Source organism: Sphaeramia orbicularis, chromosome 20, assembly GCF_902148855.1.
Source record: "Sphaeramia orbicularis chromosome 20, fSphaOr1.1, whole genome shotgun sequence".
In the NCBI taxonomy this organism is placed as follows: Eukaryota; Metazoa; Chordata; class Actinopteri; order Kurtiformes; family Apogonidae; genus Sphaeramia; species Sphaeramia orbicularis.
The window spans coordinates 2,638,575-2,660,910 of NC_043976.1; the positions used below are offsets into that span (position 1 = coordinate 2,638,575).

Genomic DNA, 22,336 nt, shown 5'->3' on the forward strand with positions numbered 1-22,336 from the left:
CCCTCTTTCCTCTTTTCCTTTCTCCCTCTTCTTCCATCCTTCTTCTTCTCTTCCTCCCTCCTTCTTCTACTGTTTTTTTGGTGGTAGATGGTAGTCTTACTGTGCTGCTTCAGGATGTGGATTTACAACCAGTTGTGGATCTGCTGCTTTTTTCACCACGTCGAAGAAAGAAACTCCAGAGTCTGCGACCAAACCTGAAAACACATCCACCACCCAACGGCTTTCTTCAGACGGTGCTTTCTTCAGACCAGGTCTACCTGTACTGTCAGAGAACTTCTGATATGAGTTGATGATTTATAAAAAAAATGTGATCGATTGAATCAGAACCAAACTCTGCATCTCCACCTCCTTCCTTCCTTCCTTCTATTCCTTTAATTGCCTCCTTTGTTCCTTTCCTTCCTCCCTTCCTTACCTCATCCCTGTATTCCTTCAAATCCTTCCCTTTCTTTCCTCCTTTTCTTCCTTCTCTCCATTCCTTTCTTTGTTCTTTTATTTCATTCCTTCCTGTTTTTGACAGATTTAAAAACTACGACTAAACTCTACAAAGTACAACATTGTGTTACTGGTGTGTCCTCAGTGTTAACCACCTGTTCACTGTGTGTTAACCCTTTGTTAGTGTTGAATGACAGTGGTGTTACCGTGCATGGCTCTGTAGGCTGATCCCAAACAGGCCGAGTTGTTCAGGTCGATGGTGAAAACAGGAGCGTTGAACACATCCGACAAAACCTGGAACACAAACACAACAACACATGAACACACAACACAACAACACACAACAACACAACAACACACAACACAACAACACACAAACACAACACAAGAACACATGAACACACAACACAACAACACACAACACAACAACACACAAACACAACACAAGAACACATGAACACACAACACAACAACACATGAACACACAACACAACAACACATGAACACACACAACAACACATGAAACAACACAACAACACTGAACACACAACACAACAACACTATGAACACACACACAACAACACATGAACACAACACAACAACACACAACAACACATTAACACCACACACACAAGAACACACAACACATGAACACAACACAACACATGAACGCACAACAACACATGAACGCACAACACACAAGAACACAACACAACACATGAACACAACACCTGAACACAACACATGACACAGGAACACACAAACACAACAACACATGAACACACAAACACAACAACACATGAACACACAACACAATAACACATGAACACACACAACAAAAGAACACAAACACAACAACACATGAACACACAACACATGAACACATGAACACACAACAACACACAAACACAACAACACAAGAACACACAACACAACAACACACGAAACACACAACAACACAAGAACACACAACACAAGAACACATGAACACAACACAAGAACACATGAACACACAACACAACACATGAACACACAACACAACAACACATAAACACAACACAAGAACACACAACACATGAACACACAACACAACACATGAACACACAACACAACAACACACAAACACAACACAAGAACACATGAACACACAACACAACAACACATGAACACACAACACAACACATGAACACACAACACAACAACACACGAACACAACACAAGAACACATGAACACACACACACAACCACATATGAACACACAACACAACACATGAACACACAACACAACAACACATGAACACACAACAACACATGAACACACAACACAACAACACATGAACACACAACACAACACATGAACACAACACAACAACACACAACACAACAACACATGAACACACAACACATGAACACACAACAACACAAGAACACACAACACATGAACACAACACAACACATGAACGCACAACAACACATGAACGCACAAACACAATAACACATGAACACACAACACAATAACACATGAACACAACACAGCACAAGAACACAAACACAACAACACATGAACACACACACACATGAACACAACACATGACACAGGAACACACAAAACACAACAACACATGAACACACAAACACAATAACAACCATGAACACACAACACAATAACAATGAACACACAACACAATAACACCATGAACACACAACACAATAAACACATGAACACAACACAGCAAAAGAACACAAACACAACAACACATGAACATACAACACATGAACACACAAACACAACAACACATGAACACACAACAACACAAGAACACAACACAACAACTCATGAACACACAACACAAGAACACATGAACACACAACAGCACAAGAACACATGAACACACAACAACACAAGAACACAACATAACAACAAATGAACACACAACACATGAACACGTAACAACATAACAACACATGAACACACAACACGACAACACATGAACACACAACACATGAACACAACATTGACCTAAAAACAACAACACAGATGTAAAATAATAAGATGAGTGAAATGTGACTAAAATAAACAGAATCATGTGACAGTGAAGCAGGAGAACTAGAACCAATATGAAAATGAAACGGCTGGATCCAAAATAAATCCAGTTTCATCTGGATTCAGTGAAAACACCAGAGAAAATGTCATTTATTTGATCAGATTTTGAAGTTTTAGATTCAATATTTTAAGAATCATCCACCTCCTGATGAATGCGTGAACCTTCCACTGACCTGCAGGATGTCACGGTTGGACGACGCCCCTCCTGTGGCCAACACTCTGGTTCCTGGAACTAAAAGAATCAATGAAACTGATCAGTATCGATCGACCCGACGCCCATCGATCAATACATCAACACAAGACCTGACAGGACACCGACCGATGTTGTATCCGAGGCGCTCGGCGTGGAGTCTCCTGGACAGGAACTGACCCTCGACCAGCGCCCGGACCTCCACCTGACCGCCGAACGAGGACACCTACAGGACGGATGAGGAACTGCACCTTAAACAGTGTTCTGTCCGTTTTTAGGAGGTTTGTTTTTTTTCATTCTGTGTTTATTTGGAAAAGCAAGATAAAAACTAGAAGCACTCGGAGAGCGCAGACCTCTGCCAAGGCTGATCAGTGGCCCCCCCCGTGGGCCCCCCCACGCCAAGGAGGTTATGTTTTTGCCAGGGTTTGTTTGTCTGTCCGTCTGTTTGTTTGTCCGTTAGTGTGCAACATAACTCAAAAAGTTATGGACAGATTTTGATGAAATTTTCTGGTCTGCGCCCCCCCCGTGGGCTCCCCCACCCCTGATCACCACCAAAATTTAATCATTTCTTCCTTATCCCATTTCCAACAAACCCTGAAAATTTCATCCAAATGTGTCCATAACTTTTTGAGTTATGTTGCACACTAACGGACAGACAAACAAACAAACAAACAGACAGACAAACAAACAAACAAACCCTGGCAAAAACATAACCTCCTTGGCGGAGGTAATTACCCCCAGTTCTGCATTTGATAATTTTTGGAATTTTCTTTTATGGACATCGGTAGATAGGGGATTGGTGGATATTTGTCCAAATTTACAGACCCAGGCCTGTCCTCAGTGAGACTTTCAGGCCTAAACAAGTTGAATTAACTATGAAAGGCAGGAACAGCTGCCATGGGTAAAGAAATGGAACTGACATGATGGCCACAGTGTTAAAGCTGTAACCTGGCAATTTGGTGGAAAACAAGATGGATGCCCACTGGCCCCTCCCATGACCTTTGATTGGATTTAAATCCCACTGCTACTTCACGCAAACCAGGTTTAACTTGGATTGTGCAATTTGCCCCTGCTCACTCAAGCATGAAAATCTGGGTCTGTAAATTTGGACGAATATCCACCAATCCCCGACCTACCGACGTCCAGAAAAGAAAATTCCAAAAACTATCAAATGCGGAACTGGGGGTAATTTTTCAAAATGTATAGTTTTTTTTTTTGATACAGCCTGTAGAACAAATAAAATAAAGACAGAAATGTGGGCTGGAGCAGAGGGCTTACTCCACTATTTCATCAGCAAGACAAAACATATTAAGGTGTGTACATTAACCAAACACAAATGTATATCATTTAACTGTTTTCACATAATCAGTGTATTCAGTTCACATCCATTACAAATTTAACATAGTTTGTATTTTTCTGAGTTTTCAGTCCCGTTTCCACTATGTGATGTGGTACCAGTTCGACTCGACTCGGGTACCAGGTACTATTCCTGGAGGCCGTTTCTATTACCAGTACTGACTTTACCTGGTTGTCATAGTGACGCTGCACATAACTTCCCTGAGCTTCTCCTGGCATTGCATGAAGGTCCTCTGGTAACCGTGTGCTGTCGTCTGCTCTGAGTTGCTGATAAACTTGTTCGTTACGTGTTGCCCCATCAAACTGAATGTTTCATCGTCCACCAAAGACAGAAATGTCTGAACCTCCTCGACCGACCACGGTGTCGTCCCGGATTAACCTACCGGTACATCAATGCTGCATTCCAGAGTCCTGGGAGATGGGAAGTTTCCGACGTCCAGCTCGGTCAAATGCATTGAAACACCTATCTGAGCCAGAAGCCCTAGTTCCAAAGTCAGTCCAGTTTGAAGTACCCCGACCTCAACGCAAACTACAATGTGACATCAACACAACAATGGCGGTGCACAGTGTGCAAGTTCACAATGAAAAGAAACTTTACAATGTGTAATTAGCTCATCTGTCATTTGGCCTCTTCCATCTCGTTTGCGTATATGAGAACACTGTAGTGTCGACAGCGAAAATGCCTCTGCAGCATCAAAGCAAATAGGAGCTTAGACTTGCAATCTCCATATTTGTTGTTTATGTTCAACATGGATTACCTAGAATACTTTGAGGTGGGATGTAGTTAAGTCCAAGTCAGACATATTCTACCTCCCAGGACTCTGGAATGCAGTGTAACGGTCAACTTCCAAATCTGGTTTGTTAAAAATGGCAGGTCACACATTGATGACACAATGACACAGTGACAACTCTCTGACCAATCAGTGGTCTGCAGTGTTTACACGTCACATTTTTAGTATCTCTTCACCCGTTTTGGAATCTCGGCTGAGCAAGTACTAAAAAAAAAAAAAAATAGTACCGGGTACGATTCCAGGTACTTTTACATAATAAAAACGCAAAAAGCCTGAGTCGAGTCAAGCCACTACCATGTAGTGGAAACGTGGCTTTAGTCTCCGGTTTGTTCAAACATCTTCAAACCTGTTTGTCGTCGCGGTCAAAGCGGTGAACTCCGACCCCAGGGGGCGTGATCTCCATGGTGTCAAAATAAAAGCCTGAAATCACATCAACAACAAGGAAACTCTTAGGCTAATGTAAAAACTACAACATTTCATTAAACACTTCATGACATAAACATGGATTTTTAGAACATTTCTATAACTTCTGTTTGTTTATCGATGTCCTGTCCATATTTTATTAAATAACACTTGTTAACCTATGTTTCCGTCGTTTCCCAGAGGCGTTTCTCTCAAAGCGGCAGAAAAAACCTCCCATGATCCTCCAGCACATTCATTCCTGATTCGTTCCCTCGTCAGCGATCCGTTCTTAAAACTGAGCAAAAACATGTTTTACAGCCTGGAACATCATCTGTAGCTCAACCAAGCAGAATTTAATATGTTTAAAGGGTGGTAATTATATAATGTTTATACTTTTAAAAAATAACAAAAGATCTAAAACTCTCCTCATTGTGTCAATAATAAAGATTCATGAACTTCTGTCAAAGATGCCGATGTATGAGATTATATATAGATATGAAGTGAATTATTTTCCAGCGATGGGCCAGGGGATTTATGTGACCACCAGAGGGAGTAGTGAGTCACTCTGTTGGGGACAAGCTGAGGATGAGAACCAGAAAGAAACAACTGTCAGTCAAAGAAAAGGGGTGATAAAAATAGAGTGATTGTTTTCTCCACTGGACACATATGGAAATGAACAGAACGGAGTTTGAGGCTGAAATGTCAGCGTTTCTTCGACACGAGTTATAAAGTTATTATGGATGTTCTAATCTCTATCTATAATGCGGCTTCTCATTCTGTCGACTGGTTTGGTAATGTCCTCTGAAACAGAACAGAAACAATGTACCCATGTCTAAACTAACCAAGGGGTGCCTCAAGAGTCAGACCTAGGACCACTTTGATTCATTCTTTATTTAAGTCATACTGAAGTAAATATTTCTAATGTGAATTTTCACCATTTGCTGGTAATACAGTTATATACTGTATAACTCAGCATCCATGTCCAACCTGGTGCTCTAACAACTGCAGCTTCCATTTAAAGGTAGAATATGAACTGTCAGACTAAACTGTGACAGTTCTGACCTTGTTTGTTGGATTCCAAACAGATCTTTAGTTCAGCTATGGACAAACACAAACCGAAAATTGTAATGGTCGGTACTTATATAGTGCTTTCCACACTTTATGGTGATTCTACAAAGCCTCACATTCACCCATTCACGCACACATGATGATGATGATGATGATGATGATGACTGCACCTTAGTGCCTATTGCCTCTGGTCTGACTACCTGGTGTGCTTTTATTGTGTGTTTTTTATTGTATAGGCTAGCAATTTATTTTTCTGGCTATGTCTTTTTTACCTCTGCCAAGGAATGGCAGAGGTTATGTTTTCATCGAGGTTTGTTTGTCTGTCTGTTAGCAAGATAACTCAAAAAGTCATGGACGGATTTGGATGAAATTTTCAGGAAATGCTGATACTGGCACAAGGAACAAATGATTAAATTTTGGTGGTGATCGGGGGGCGACTGATCTGCCTTGGCAGAGGTCTGCACTGTCCGACTGCTTCTAGTTTACTTCATACATTAATAGGTTTTGGCACTTATAAAAGCAACACATCATGTTTCACCGTGTTGCAACTTTAACCCATAAAGACCCAGTGCTACTTTTGCGGCAGTTCCCATATGGATTCTTCCTCAGTCAGGTGTTTTTACCTCCGCCAAGGAGGTTCTGTTTTGCTGGCGTTGGTTTGTCTGTCTGTTTGTCTGTCTGTCCGTGTGCAAGATAACTCAAAAAGTTATGGATGGATTTGGATGAAAATTTCAGGAAATGTTGATGCTGGCACAAGGAACAAATGATTAAATTTTGGTGGTGATCGGCACTGATCTGTGCTCTTTGAGTGCTTTTCTACTGTATTTAATTCTTACTCTCATTTGTATGTATGTGAGCAATGGAGTTCACAGAATTTCCTTGGGGATCAATAAGGTAAATATCTATCTAGATATCACACTCATACACCAGTAGGTGGTAATTTAAGGTTCAGCGTCTTGCAGGATCTTGCCCTCTCTTATACAAGGACACTTCAACATGTGGACAGTTGGCTGCAGGATTCGAACCAACGACCCTAAGGTCATTAGACAACCCACTCTACCAACTGAGTCACAGCCGCCCACGAACAGAAAACAGAGGTGATTTGTTGGTTTTACTGGCAGCTGTCTCAGTCCAAAAACAGAGCTAAGCTAACAAAGCTAAGCTAACAGAGCTATAATGTAACTATCAGCAGGTCAACATTATAAGACAGTGTTATTTTAGCGACTGTTAAAATAAGCGTCTATGAGTCTTTCTTTGGGCGACCATGGCTCAGGTGGTAGAGCGGGTCATCTAATAACCAAAGGGTTGGCAGTTTGAATCCTGCTCCGTCTTAGTCGTCTGTTGTGTCCCTTGGGCAAGACACTTCACCCTCCTTGCCTCCAGTGCTGCTACTCACACTGGTGTATGAATGCATGTGAATGTTCGGAGGGGCCGTAGGCGCAGATTGGCAGCCACCCTTCTGTCAGTCAGCCCCAGGACAGCTGTGCCTACAGATGTAGTTTACCACCACCAGAGGGAGAATGTGAGCGTGAATGAATAATGGGTCAATAATGTAAAGCGCTTTGGGTGTCTAGAAAAGAGCTATAGAAATCCAATCCATTACACAAGTTTGAGTAAAACCTGATGAAACCATAATCCAGATGTGTGGAAACAATGAGCTTTAGACTTTATTCGGTGTCTGATCCAGTCTGTGGACACATAGGGGTGACTATTGGTGGTTTTGGTCCAAAGTGTGCTCTGGTACCAGACTGACCCCTGCTGGTCAGAGTCTGGAATATCAGTACTGCACAGAATATCTTTAAGGATCGACACATAAACACCGAACACGTCTGAAGGCATTGTGTGTTTCCTGTGCGGTGGTGAGCGTGGTACCAGAGCAGGGCCATGTACTGGCGCCAGTCGACCGGGTTACAGAACACGTGACCCTGCAGCGCCGGGCGGGGCTGTTGGATCCACAGGAACACGGTGTCGCTGGTTCCCAGACTCACCTGGAAACAAGACCAGGACCATGAGACCACCAGAAGACCCTCAACATGTTTGCATCATGTCTGATCAACTCACGGCGATGTCTCCAGGTTGGAGCCTCATTCCTGCCAGAGACGCTGAAAACCACAGAAGAAGAAGAACAAGAAGCTATGATTATTTCTTCTTCCTTGTGCAGAATCACAACATTGGAGGCTTAAATACCAACTATTTGGACCAAAGTCTGTGGACCCATTGAATTCAGGTGTTTCTTTTCTAACAGGGGTCTGGGATCCAAAACAATAAGGACTAATGTCAGAATATAGTTTTATATTATGGGATAAACATCATTGCATTGGCTAGTTTGGTTTAAATTGTTATCTTTGTTTCTAAAATGCCTCTGGACCTCTTGACCACATTTCTTGATGTCTTTATTACTTTTAGATATTTCTTGTCGTATAATCCAACATTAACATCAGCTTAATGTTAAATGTTTTAAATCTGTATTTTTTTCCTATATTTATGATGAAACAATGCTTTATTTTTATTTTTCATTCACATCGCCATCATTTTACTTTCATTTGTTCCTTTTTTTATACCTGGTTTTACTTTGGGTTGTTGTTATTTTCTGACACTAAAACTAAAACTTAACATATACACTTTTTTTTTTTATTAGTGATAGTTAACAAGACTTATATAAGAAAAAGAACAACAACAACAACACATAAACAAAGGGAAAATCAAACAAATAAACAAACCAAAAACGACGACAGAGTAATGACAAACAACAACGACAACATCATTGTTTTATTTTTCATTCACATCTCCACCATTTTCATTTTATTTTGTAAAATGAAAATGATGTACTTGTACTTTGTGTATGTGACTGTGTGTGTGTGTGTGTGTGTGTGTGTGTAGAAGTGTATGTGACTGTATGTGTGTACAGGTTGGTAGGGGTGTGTTTATAGATAATCACAATCTTATGCTGGATACCAAGTGATTCAGCACTAACAGTCTGAGGACTGGAATCAGGGGGTAGGACTGGAGAAGCAGTGGCTTTTGTCATGTCGGCGTTTGGACTTTGTCTGTCTTTTCTGTTTTGTTTGTCATTTCCTGTTTTATTTTGTTAAGTTTCCCTCATGTGTCTTGTCTGTTGTCTTTACTTCCTCTTCCTGACCGTGTTCACCTTTTCCCTGATTACCTGACTCCTCCCTGATTATCTCCACCTGTGTCTCATTGTCTTCCCGCCCTCCTGTGTATTTAAACCCTCAGTCTTCCCCTGTTCAGTTGCCAGTTTGTGCTCTACAACTCGTTTGTGTTCACTAACCAGCGTTTCTTGGATCCTGTTCGTTTGTCTGCCGTGTTTGACCTGTTTTTGTCCTTCGACCACCGATTCAGCCTGTTCCTATCCTGCCTGCTTGTTGTCGACCTGGTTCGTGTACCCGACTCTGTCTCTGCCTGCTCCCTTTAAATACCTCAGCCTCCACCGACTACCTGTGCTTCGACCTCCGCCTGGATTACTACCGTGAGTCTGCCTGTCCCCCATGTACCATTGCTTGTTTGACTGCTTATCCGTGTATGACCTGGCTTGTTTTTTGACCACCCTCTGTTTGTCCCTAGTGGGGATTCCGTTGGGGTTTTCCCGGCTCGGCCAGGCCGGTCGTCTGCCGTATTCACCCGCAGCCCAGACGTTTATCCCCGGAATCGGAGGCTTCACAGAAGTTACATTATCTCTGTGTTGTATATTATTCCCTGTTAAAGTGTTTAATAAAAACACTAAACCTTACTGGTTATTGGTGGTCTTGCTTTTGGGTTCAGCCTTTGTACTTAGCTTTTCACAGTACAAACTGGCCAATACAATGAACCCAGCAGACCTAGATCAGGTCCGGAAGCAGTCTGCTCCCAGGGCAACGCCTGGGGGGACATGAGCAGATTCTGCATTCCCTTTTGGACAGAATGACTCAGCTCGCCACCCAGTTTTCCCAACTCTCCAGTAATCAGGCGTCCACCCCGAGTCCACCGGTCGACCCGTTACCACAGGTCCACCTGAGAGAGTCACGGAGGAGCCCATCATTCCTCCCCCCACGAAGTACTCAGGTAACCCAGATACTTGCCGAAGTTTTTGTACTCAGGTCCGACTCATTTTTGAGTCTCACCTCGACGTTTTTCCTGTGAGTCTGCAAAAATTGCATATGTTTGCTAGTTTATTGGAAGGACCTCCGTTAAATTTTTTCAACTCCCTTGTGGAACAGAATTCTCCCCTAGTTCAGTCGGCGTCTTGTTTGTTGACCGAAATAAAAAGGATTTATGATCACCCTATACGAGGACAACAAGCTGGACTGAGACTAATGAGGCTGAGGCAGGGAGATCGTTCTGTCAGACAGTATGTGAGCGAGTTTCGCTCATTGGCAGTAGAGTCAGGGTGGAACGAGAGGGGATTAATCTCTGCTTTTCAGACAGGATTGAATCGTTCTATTGGTCGTGAGATGGCGCTTCGTCAGGAACTCCACTCATTAGATGACGTCATCTCAGCCGCTATTCTGATCTCGGACCAATGGGTCTTATGGCAGTCAGAACCGTCTGGGGTCCATCAGTCTCCTACAGCTGGTCGTGACAAGAAGTCTGTAGATCCTCCTATTCCTGTACCGGAATCTGGCCAAGGCTCGAAGGAGGAGCCAATGCAGTTGGGCCGTACACGTCTGTCGGCAGAGGAGCATCGTCGTCGTTTGACTTCTGGCCTGTGTCTGTACTGTGGGCAAGAGGGACATCGTGTCATCAGCTGTCCGCTGAGGATAAAGACCCCGACAGGTGATGGTTCATTGTTGAGCCGAACAGTGTGTATGGTTAACACATCTCGGGTGCAGCCTATGGTCTGTCTGTCCTCTGATTCTGTCTCTCTACAGCACTCTGTCCTGATTGACTCCGGCTCAGACGCTAACCTTATGGATGAGAGACTGGCTAAACAGCTAAACCTGGATCTGGTACCGGTGCAGCGCCCCCCTCGTGGCACGGGCTTTAGACGGTCACATCATCTGTCGTGTGGTGCTGCGCACTCAACCAGTCTCTCTCCAGTTCGAGGATGGCCATTCAGAGAAGCTCTGTTTCCATATATATCACTCTGACTCCCAACCTCTCATTCTGGGTCATCCGTGGCTCATTCTGCATAACCCTCGGGTTGATTGGAAGACAGGAGAGATTCTGTCTTGGGGTGAGGGTTGTGCGAGCCACGGGGAAGAGATCCGGTCCCGGGATCTCCCGTCCGTTCCCGTCCAGTCCGTTGTGGCTTCGGTGGAAGCCCTGAGGGAACCAGAGACTGATTTTCCTGCCCTTAATAAGGTACCAGAATGTTATCATGACCTGAAAGAAGTTTTCAATAAGGCCCGTGCCACTGCTTTGCCTCCTCACAGACCGTATGACTGCGCCATAGACCTGCGCCCTGGTACCAGTCCCCCTAAGGGAAGGTTGTATTCCCTGTCGGGCCCGGAGACAGTCGCCATGAAAAAATACATCGACGAATCATTAGCAGCTGGTTTAATTCGGCCCTCATCGTCTCCAGCTGGTGCTGGTTTTTTCTTTGTTGACAAGAAAGACAAGAGTCTCCGCCCCTGTATTGACTACCGTGGCTTAAATGATATCACTGTCCGTAATAGGTACCTATTACCACTCATGTCATCTGCTTTTGAGCTATTACATGGTGCGAAGGTTTTTACTAAATTAGACCTCCGTAATGCCTACCATCTGGTCAGAATCAGAGAAGGTGACGAGTGGAAAACGGCATTTAACACTCCCAGTGGGGATTATGAGTACTTGGTCATGCCATTTGGTCTCACCAACGCCCCCGCTGTTTTCCAAGCCCTGGTAAACGATGTACTGCGTGACATGCTCAATGTTTTTGTATTTGTCTATTTAGACGACATCCTGATTTTTTCCCCGGATGTCGAGTCACACATCCATCATGTCCGCCAAGTGCTCCAGAGACTCCTTCAGAATCAGTTATTTGTAAAAGCAGAGAAGTGTGAATTCCACCGGCCGTCTGTGTCTTTTCTGGGGTTCATCATTGCGGAGGGAAGTGTGCAGATGGACCCGGAGAAGGTTAGTGCAGTTAGGGATTGGCCTACCCCTAGTTGTCGTAAGGACGTCCAGAGGTTCCTTGGATTCGCCAACTTTTACAGAAAGTTCATTAGGGGGTTCAGTAGTGTGGCTGCCCCTCTGCATGCTCTAACCTCTCCTAAGTCTGTGTTTAGATGGGGTCCCGAAGCTGACAAAGCCTTTAGAAGGCTGAAGGACGTCTTCACTTCGGCCCCCGTTCTGTCAGTCCCGGATCCAGCTCTCCAGTTCGTCGTGGAAGTGGATGCTTCTGACCTGGGGGTCGGTGTGGTCATCTCGCAACGGTCGCCTAAGGACAACAGGCTCCACCCTTGTGCCTTCCTTTCCAGAAGATTGACTAAAGCAGAATGTAATTATGACATCGGCAACAGGGAGCTGTTAGCCATAAAGGTCGCGCTGGAGGAATGGCGACATTGGCTGGAGGGAACGGAGGTGCCGTTCCTAATATGGACTGACCACAAGAACCTAGAGTACCTGCGGACCGCCAAAAGACTCAACTCTCGTCAGGCCAGGTGGGCATTATTCTTTACACGTTTCAATTTCTCACTCTCCTATCGGCCGGGCTCCAAGAATGTGAAGCCCGATGCCTTGTCCAGACTGTTTGCACCTGATACAGCCAGTGTTGAGCCCGAAGCTATTTTGCCTGAGTCCTGTGTGGTGGGGGCGGTGCGTTGGGAGATTGAAAAGTCTGTTTCTGAGGCCTTAAAGGCTTGTGACATCCCGGCTGACGTCCCGCCAGACCGTCTGTTTGTTCCCCCTAACCTCCGTCCACAGGTGATTCACTGGGCCCATACCTCTAAGCTGTCCTGTCACCCGGGAGTCCAGCGAACCATGTTCGTCATCAAACAGCACTTCTGGTGGCCAGCCATGGAAAAGCTGGTGGTGGAGTACGTCGCATCCTGTCCCGTCTGTGCGGCGTGCAAGACCTCCAACAAACCCCCGGTTGGTCAGTTACATCCGCTTTCCGTCCCTAGTAGACCCTGGTCTGATGTGTCATTGGATTTTGTGACAGGACTACCCCCGTCTGAAGGTAATACCACTGTTCTAACTATTGTGGATCGATTTTCTAAGATGGTCCATTTTGTCCCGTTATCCAAGCTCCCCTCTGCTAAGGAGACTGCAGGGGCGGTTCTGTTTCATGTCTGTCGTCTGCATGGGTTCCCTAAGGACATTGTTTCAGATAGGGGCCCTCAGTTTGTCGCACGTTTTTGGCGTGCTTTTTGCTCCCTCATCGGGGCATCTGTCAGTCTGTCCTCGGGCTACCACCCCCAGTCTAACGGTCAGACTGAGCGGCTCAACCAGGTGTTGGAGGCCGGTCTTAGAGTTTTGGCCTCCCACAACCCTGCATCCTGGAGCCGCCAGCTGATCTGGGTGGAATACGCCCACAACTCGTTACCCTGTGCTTCCTCTGGTCTGTCTCCATTTCATGTAGTTTTTGGATATCAACCTCCTCTGTTCCCGGCCCTGGAAAAGGACGTCAGCGTTCCGTCAGCCCTGGCTCTGATAAGGAGGTGTAAGAGGACCTGGATTCGTGCCAGGCAGGCTCTGCTTAAGGCGTCTGGCATCTACAAGACAGCGGCGGACAGGCACAGGACTCCAGCTCCGGTCTACCAGCGTGACCAGCGTGTGTGGCTGTCGACCCGGCATCTCCCTTTGAGGGTGGAGAGCCGAAAACTGGCACCCAGATTCGTGGGCCCTTTCCCTATATCAAAGGTTATTAATCCTGTCTCTGTGCGCCTCAAATTACCCAGGACTATGAGAATTCACCCGTCGTTTCACGTCAGTCAAGTCAAGCCCGCAAAGGAGAGTCCGTTAGTCCCCCCCACCCAGCCACCACCACCGCCCCGGATCATCGATGGGGACCCAGCCTACACGGTGCGCCAGCTCATTGCAGCCCGTCGTCGAGGGAGAGGGTTCCAGTACTTGGTGGACTGGGAGAGATATGGCCCTGAAGAGCGTTCCTGGGTGCCCGCCTCCTACATATTGGACCCGGACCTGATTCGGGAGTTCCATCAGCGCCACCCGGAGGTTCCTGGGCCGTCCGGTGCCGTCCCCTAGAGAGGGGGGGTACTGTCATGTCGGCGTTTGGACTTTGTCTGTCTTTTCTGTTTTGTTTGTCATTTCCTGTTTTATTTTGTTAAGTTTCCCTCATGTGTCTTGTCTGTTGTCTTTACTTCCTCTCCCTGACCGTGTTCACCTTTTCCCTGATTACCTGACTCCTCCCTGATTATCTCCACCTGTGTCTCATTGTCTTCCCGCCCTCCTGTGTATTTAAACCCTCAGTCTTCCCCTGTTCAGTTGCCAGTTTGTGCTCTACAACTCGTTTGTGTTCACTAACCAGCGTTTCTTGGATCCTGTTCGTTTGTCTGCCGTGTTTGACGTGTTTTCGTCCTTCGACCACCGATTCAGCCTGTTCCTATCCTGCCTGCTTGTTGTCGACCTGGTTCGTGTACCCGACTCTGTCTCTGCCTGCTCCCTTTAAATACCTCAGCCTCCACCGACTACCTGTGCTTCGACCTCCGCCTGGATTACTACCGTGAGTCTGCCTGTCCCCCATGTACCGTTGCTTGTTTGACTGCTTATCCGTGTATGACCTGGCTTGTTTTTTGACCACCCTCTGTTTGTCCCTAGTGGGGATTCCGTTGGGGTTTTCCTGGCTCGGCCAGGCCGGTCGTCTGCCGTATTCACCCGCAGCCCAGACGTTTATCCCCGGAATCGGAGGCTTCACAGAAGTTACATTATCTCTGTGTTGTATATTATTCCCTGTTAAAGTGTTTAATAAAAACACTAAACCTTACTGGTTATTGGTGGTCTTGCTTTTGGGTTCAGCCTTTGTACTTAGCCTTTCACAGCTTTTTCCTACTCCCTTGCAGGCACAACAGGTGTTCTTTTTTTCTATTATTTGATTTATTTATTTGTGTATTGTTTATTATTATTAATTTTCTTCTATATGTTTTGTATTATGTCTGTGTCTGAAATAAACTAAACTGAACTAAACTAAACTAAACTTTCATTTGTTCCTTTTTTATACCTGGTTTTACTTTGGTTTGTTGTTGTTTTCTGACACTAAAACTGAAACTTCACACATAAACTTCCTGTTTGGTTTGATTCTGAGGACATTTTCATCGTCTGCAGATAAAAACACCTTGGACAAGTTAATATTAGAACTCAGGATTTTATTTTCGAGTCTGAAACAACATTTAGTTTTTTGTAAAGAAAATGTGAAGAACAAGGAATGATTAAATACTAATAGTATTAATATTATATATTATATATGTGCATCCTTTAGATTTTAAAGCTCTACCTACCGATGTGGCATTTCTCACAGCACTTAGTAAAAGTTTGAACATGAACAACCCGCCTCCCTCCAAAGCCCCGCCCCCTTCCCTCTGCCTGAGCACTGAGGCTCCTCCTCCTCTCACCTGATGCGCGATGGAAACGGAGGAGGAAGCAGAGGTGGAGGTCCGGTCCGTTTTGGCGTGTCCGCGGACCCCTCCCTCAGTAATCAGATGCATCATCCACCTGCCGCGGGCCCGCGGCTCCTGTTCCATCAGTAGACCTGGTCTGTGCAGTACTGGGTCAGGGTCTTCACTGCAGTGCCCAGGGGATGGGCGCACGCACTGTGAACGCGTGGCCTCCGCGAATTTTCCATGGACATTTGAGGTTTCATAGTCCATACATTTATCATCCTACATCATCTTACATGTGTGATACCATGTACATGTACCTGTATGAGTCCCACCGTCAGAAAAGCTGAGCTTTATGCAGACCTGTTCAGTCCAGTACAGGGGACTTCTGGACTTTTATCTCCATCCTTCATTCATCAGACTCCCGTTTGTTCCCCTTGTCGTTTCTGTTCATAAATTCGTTTTTTTCCCTTCCACATGTGCATGTCAGTTCTATCCAAACACATCCTAGACAGTAGACTGTGGTCAGTGGTCAGCAGACTGTGGTCAGTGGTCAGTAGACTGTGGTCAGTGACAGGAGAAGCAGCACCAGTGAAGCGTCAGATTCAGAGGGACACATATCGGATGTGAGGCGGTGATAATAGACCGGATGCTGAATGACCGTAATGGATGATTGACAGGAGGCTCAGTCAGGTTCGGCCAATTATTTCATTCGGACCGACTAAAATGATTGGTCAGACTTTTATCAGAAATATATGAGAATTAAACATTTTTGAGTCTCAATACCTGGTGGATTTCTTTTACATTTTAGTTTGACACACACTTATTAGGAGCATTATAAGATGACAAAAGAAAAGTGTAAAAATGCCACATCATACGGTAGAGCTTTAATCTGTTGGGACAAAAACCACCAAGACTCATTCACAGCAAGTTTGAAGCAGCAGCTCCACCTAGTGGCTGAAAATGAAACTAATGAAAACTTCTTTAAAGTGAATAAGAACAAATACTAACACAACGATGACAATGATGATGATATGAAACATCTGAAATGTTTGACTTTTCAATATGTTTTAACATTAAAACACAGAAAAGATGATTCATTAGTGAAAAATCCCATGAAAAACAGGACAAGAAATGACGTAAAAGACACTAAAACAGGAAAACAACATAAACATAAAAGATGATAAAAATGTAAATGACAAAAATGAAACAAGATGAAAACGACGGGAAAAAATGACTGAAAACACGACAAAAATAAATGAATGGAAGAAAAAAAAAACAACAGAAAAAGGAAGAAACACCAACAAATGACACAATAAATGCAACAAGATGTGACCAGTCCATGGTTAGGTTCTGGTTCTGGGTTTAGTTTCAGGTGATAGTTCAGGTTCTCGTTTATGGTTCTAGGTTCAGGTTGTGTTTCTGGTCTTTGGTTCTGGTTTTGGGTTCTAGTTTCAAGTTCTCGTTTATGATTCTAGGTTCTGGTCCTACTTTCAAGTTCTAGTTTCTTTCTTTCTTTCTTTCTTTCTTAACTCCTTTCCTGTATTCCTTCAAATCTTCCCCTTTCCTCATCCTTTCCTTTCCTTACCTTTGTTCCTTTATTTCCTTCCTTCCTGTTTTTTCCTCATTTATGGTTCTGGTTGGGGTTCTGGTCGTGTTTCTGGTTCTGGTTCTGGTTCCTACCTGGGTTGTCTCCGGTGAAGGCCACCACGCTGCAGGACTCGGAGAATCCGTATCGATGGATGAAGTAGGCGGAGACTGGACCCTGAAGGACACAGAAGAGGTTAAACATGGTGGACTTTCAGAACCAGATGAATCTGGGTCGTGTGGACCGGTCTAACCAGGACGGATGTGGGGGGTCGCGGCAGTCCCAGCAGGAGGTCCAGATGTGGAGCCGTGGCCTGCAAGCAGATCTCAGACCAGGTTCTGGTGCTGATGTCCAGTAGATTCATCCCTGAACCTGGACAGAATGGGATTGGTTCGTTTAACCGGGTCACATGGTTCATCAGAATCACAACAAACTGAATGATTGAGGTGGTACCGTCGCTGTAGTCGATGGCGGCGTAACCTCCGAGGAACAGCGAAGCGGCAAAGCTGCTGACCAGTGAGATCCTCTGAAAACAGAAACATGAATATTCAGTAAAACAATTAAAATCGGATTCATTTAAAACAAAAACTAGAATGAATAAAACACAGACGTGACAGTGAATTCACCAAAAACCAACCAATCACAGACGGCAACTGATGACACGGGTCTAACAGACCGAACCACCTGGTCTGGGTTTGTCTCTAAAGACCTGATCTACGTAAAGACACCTGACCTCCGTGTCCTCGAACTCCACCCCTCGACTCTGACGCATCTTGGCGATTTGGTTTCCAGTGAAACGCTGTAGACAGAAGCACAGACGTTAGACAGGTGGACAGACAGGTGGACAGATAGGTGGACAGACAGGTGGACAGATAGGTGGAGGGACAGATGGACGGACAGGTGGACAGACAGGTGGATGGGCAGATGGACGGACAGGTGGAGGGACAGGTGGAGGGACAGGTGGACAGACAGGTGGAGGGACAGGTGGACAGACAGGTGGACTGACAGGAGCCCAGGGAGGTGGACCTCATAGGCGGTGGACCCGGTGATCTGGGCCAGTCTCAGAGCTCCGCCCACTGTGTCCTGGAGGTGGAGACACTGCGTCCTGGTGCTGGAGTCCATCCACACTGGACTGTCCAACACCGAGAAGCTGCTCTGAGGACGAAGACAAACAGACGTTTAGGATCAGGAACAAAAACCCAAAACCTCAGAGATGCTGAAATGCCAACAGGAAGTCCACCGCGTTGGACTAGACACCCTGACCCTGGACCCAGTGGACCAGACCTGAAGACCTTCATGAAAGCCAAAGCCCAAAGCCTGCTGCTGTCTCAGGTGTGGTGAACCTTCTGAGACCAGGGTGTCCTACTCACCTTCAGCAGATGGTGCAGATCCTGGTCCGGGTCCAGGTCCTGCAGAGTCCGGGACGCTCCTCGTCTCCAGTAAACACTGCCGTGTTGCTGAAACAGAACCAGGAGTGTAGATGTGAAACCTGTCAACACATAGTTGACCTCAGGTGGACTTCAGGGTCCAGGACCTGTGTCATGTCCTCTCACCTGTCCACTACCGGACAGCGCTTGGACATGGGAAAAGTCAAATCCCACCCTCTTCATTTTGTCCAACAGTAGGTCCAAAGCCTGAGGACCAAACACAGGGATGGTTCACCAAACAGACCAGGACCAGAACCAGGACCAGAACCAGAACCAGGACCTGAATCCTACCTTCACCCACATCAGCACAGGAGAGGTGACCGTCAGCCTATCAGGGTGAAGATGAACTCCGCCCTGAGTCCTGAGGGCAAACCAGACCTGAGGTCCATGAGTTTACATCTGCTACGAGGGTTGAACATAACGTTTGGACATGGAGCCAGTAAAACCTAAACCAGAGGAACCACGTCTAAGACCAGATTAAGCACCAGGTGAAGTCTTACCTGAACTCTGGCAGCGCTGAGTCAAACTGTACGTTGTCCTGATGGACCACGTTCAAGTGTTCATCGATCGCCAGGACCTTCAACTGTACAGAGAAGACAGAAACCAGGAGACACCATGAGACATTAAGAGACACCATGAGACAACAAGAGACAACAAGAGACAACAAGAGATAACAAGAGACACCATGAGACACCATGAAACACGATGAGATAACAAGAGATAACAAGAGACACTATGAGACACTATGAGACACCATGAGACAACAAGAGATAACAAGAGACACCATGAGACACCATGAGACAACAAGAGACACCATGAGACACCACGAAACACCATGAGACACCATGAGACAGCAAGAGACAATAAGAGACAACAAGAGACACCATGAGACAACAAAAGACAACAAGAGACACCATGAGACACTAAGAGACACTAAGAGACAAAAGGAGACAACAAAAGACACCATGAGACAACAAGAGACACTAAGAGACACCATGAGACAACAAGAGACACTAAGAGACACCATGAGACAACAAGAGACACCATGAGACAACAAGAGACACCATGAGACACCATGAGACAACAAGAGATAACAAGAGACACCATGAGACAACAAGAGACACCATGAGACACTAAGAGCCACTATGAGACACCATGAGACACTAAGAGACAAAAGGAGACAACAAGAGACACCATGAGACAACAAGAGACACCATGAGACACCATGAGACAACAAGAGACACCATGAAACACCATGAGACAACAAGAGACACCACGAGACAACAAGAGACACCACAAGACTACAAGAGACACCATGAGACAATAAGAGACACCATGAGACACCATGAGACACCATGAAACAACAAGAGACACCACGAGACACTAAGAGACACCATGAGACACCAAGAGACAACAAGAGACACCACGAGACAACAAGAGACACCACGAGACAACAAGAGACACCATGAGACACCACGAGACAACAAGAGACACCATGAAACAACAAGAGACACCATGAAACAACAAGAGACACCACGAGACACCATGAGACACTTCGAGACACCATGAGACACTTAGAGACACCATGAGACAACAAGAGACACCATGAGACACCACGAGACAACAAGAGACACCATGAGACACCAAGAGACAACAAGAGACACCATGAGACACCATGAGACAACAAGAGACAACAAGAGACACTAAGAGACACCATGAGACACTTAGAGACACCATGAGACACCATGAGACCCCCATGAGACACCAATAGACAAAAGGAGACACCATGAGACAACAAGAGACACCAAGGGACACCAGGACAAATCATCATGTCATTGAAACCTCCAGCTTTTACACAAAACCATTAGATAAGCTTTAACCACAACCATGAGAAAAAAATAATAAAAACAGACAGAATGTGTTTAGAGTATTTCACAGAGAAAGTACACATTGACCCAACCCCCCCCCCCCCACCCCCCCCCCCCCCGGATTGTCTTTAGAACAACCAAAGAACAACATCTTGACCAAATCCAAAAACAGGGGATTATATATTGGGTTTCATTATCAAATAGCAATTTTTTGTTTTGTTTTCTCACAAAAAGTGCATTTTGTTTTTCGAACATCATAATGAACTCAATGACATTGTGTCTATGTGTTATTTAATGACACATTTATTTCCATCCATATTTTCATAATTTTCTTCCAGTTGTGATGATGGAGAATCAACACTGTGGAAAGTCTTCATCTTATGTGTCCTTTAAGACCTTTAAGTGTCAGATTTAAGGATTAATGATCAATTTTAAGGAGAATTAAGGCTTTAACCCTTTTGTGCATGAATTATGAGAACCTTAGTCAAGATTTTTTTCCTTTTAGTTTTATTCCTCTCTAGGCATGAAAAAAAACAATTACATTTTTTTAATGAACCTATTTTTTATGGAGTTACAAAAATGTCCACTCAGCTGGACACCATGCATTTAATTTTTGAAGCAAAGAAACATGTATTTAAAACCCATTATCAGGAAGTGATACACTGTGTGCCAACTATTAAACAAAAACATTTTTTATGCAGCTCATCTGATTTTTTTTTTCATATTTTAACATACTCTAATATAAGTTGTTACTCACTTCATGGAGATAATGTGCAAAAAAAAAAAAAAACCCTGAAAAAAACGTTTTGTTTATGGAAACTGTTATTCACAGTCTAACAATTCGTAACTGACTTACACTAAAACATGTTACTGCAGATCAGGTTTATCAAGAACAGCAAAGTTACAGTAATGGTATCAGCTGCAGAGTATGGGATGATGCATGAGCGTCCACTGTGTGGGCTAAAACAACAAAACCTATGAATATACAAGAGAATAGCTGTCCACTGTAGTGACCACTATGCATGAAAGGGTTAAATTAAGGATAAAGTCATCAAATATAAAAATGAAACAAACTATTAATAAAACGAACTCTGAACATAAATAAACCATGGTATGATCAGATGTTTTATCAGAATTATATTAATAATCATTAACTATAGGTTTAATGTAACACCATGTGTATTTGTTTTCAACCATATGATGAGTCCGTCCTGTCAATCATCTCCAGCCTAAAGTGTTCAGTCACATGACCCACATGTACAAAGTTCACCTGGTTCTCCGATTACATCAACTCTAATAAACCCAGTTCTAGTTTTAATACCAGGTGAACTAATTAACCTGTGTGTAAATCCTGTTCTTATCTGAGTGCTTTAATCCTCTAACTCTGATCCATAGTCCAACGAAACGACTATAAACACGCGCCGTACGCCGCTTCCGCACCTGCGCACTAAGGCCGGACTCGCGTTCGCCGTGCTCGCGCTACGTCCAGGTGACCGTTAGGTTGTACTTGCTGGGTTGGCTTTTACCTGCTGGGTTGGCTTTTACCTGCTGGGTGCTGAAGTCAAAGCCCAGGTACAGAGGAGAGTCCGGAACGGCCGCCATGACCCTGCAGAGACGAGGAGACGAAAGGGTTA

The 22,336-nt window shown here is 44.7% G+C and overlaps 1 protein-coding gene across 5 annotated transcripts in view; it reads right to left on the reverse strand.

Moving 5' to 3' along the window:
* The window catches only part of xylb (xylulokinase homolog (H. influenzae)), a 25,548-nt gene extending 3,212 nt beyond the window's left edge, over positions 1–22,336 (reverse strand). Inside the window, exons 1-18 of one of the 5 annotated variants that reach the window (XM_030123650.1) lie at positions 22,248–22,336; positions 19,335–19,417; positions 19,126–19,195; positions 18,961–19,041; positions 18,778–18,864; positions 18,434–18,562; positions 18,141–18,206; positions 17,861–17,933; positions 17,661–17,779; positions 17,503–17,584; positions 8,405–8,445; positions 8,216–8,331; positions 5,455–5,570; positions 5,220–5,293; positions 2,856–2,952; positions 2,710–2,768; positions 639–726; positions 103–194 (exon numbers count right to left, since the gene is read on the reverse strand). In XM_030123650.1, the coding sequence (XP_029979510.1) occupies positions 103–194; positions 639–726; positions 2,710–2,768; positions 2,856–2,952; positions 5,220–5,293; positions 5,455–5,570; positions 8,216–8,331; positions 8,405–8,445; positions 17,503–17,584; positions 17,661–17,779; positions 17,861–17,933; positions 18,141–18,206; positions 18,434–18,562; positions 18,778–18,864; positions 18,961–19,041; positions 19,126–19,195; positions 19,335–19,417; positions 22,248–22,304 (1,530 nt within the window). In that variant the 5' untranslated portion in view covers positions 22,305–22,336. The other 4 variants (XM_030123651.1, XM_030123654.1, XM_030123652.1 and 1 more) reach the window with 4 other exon arrangements.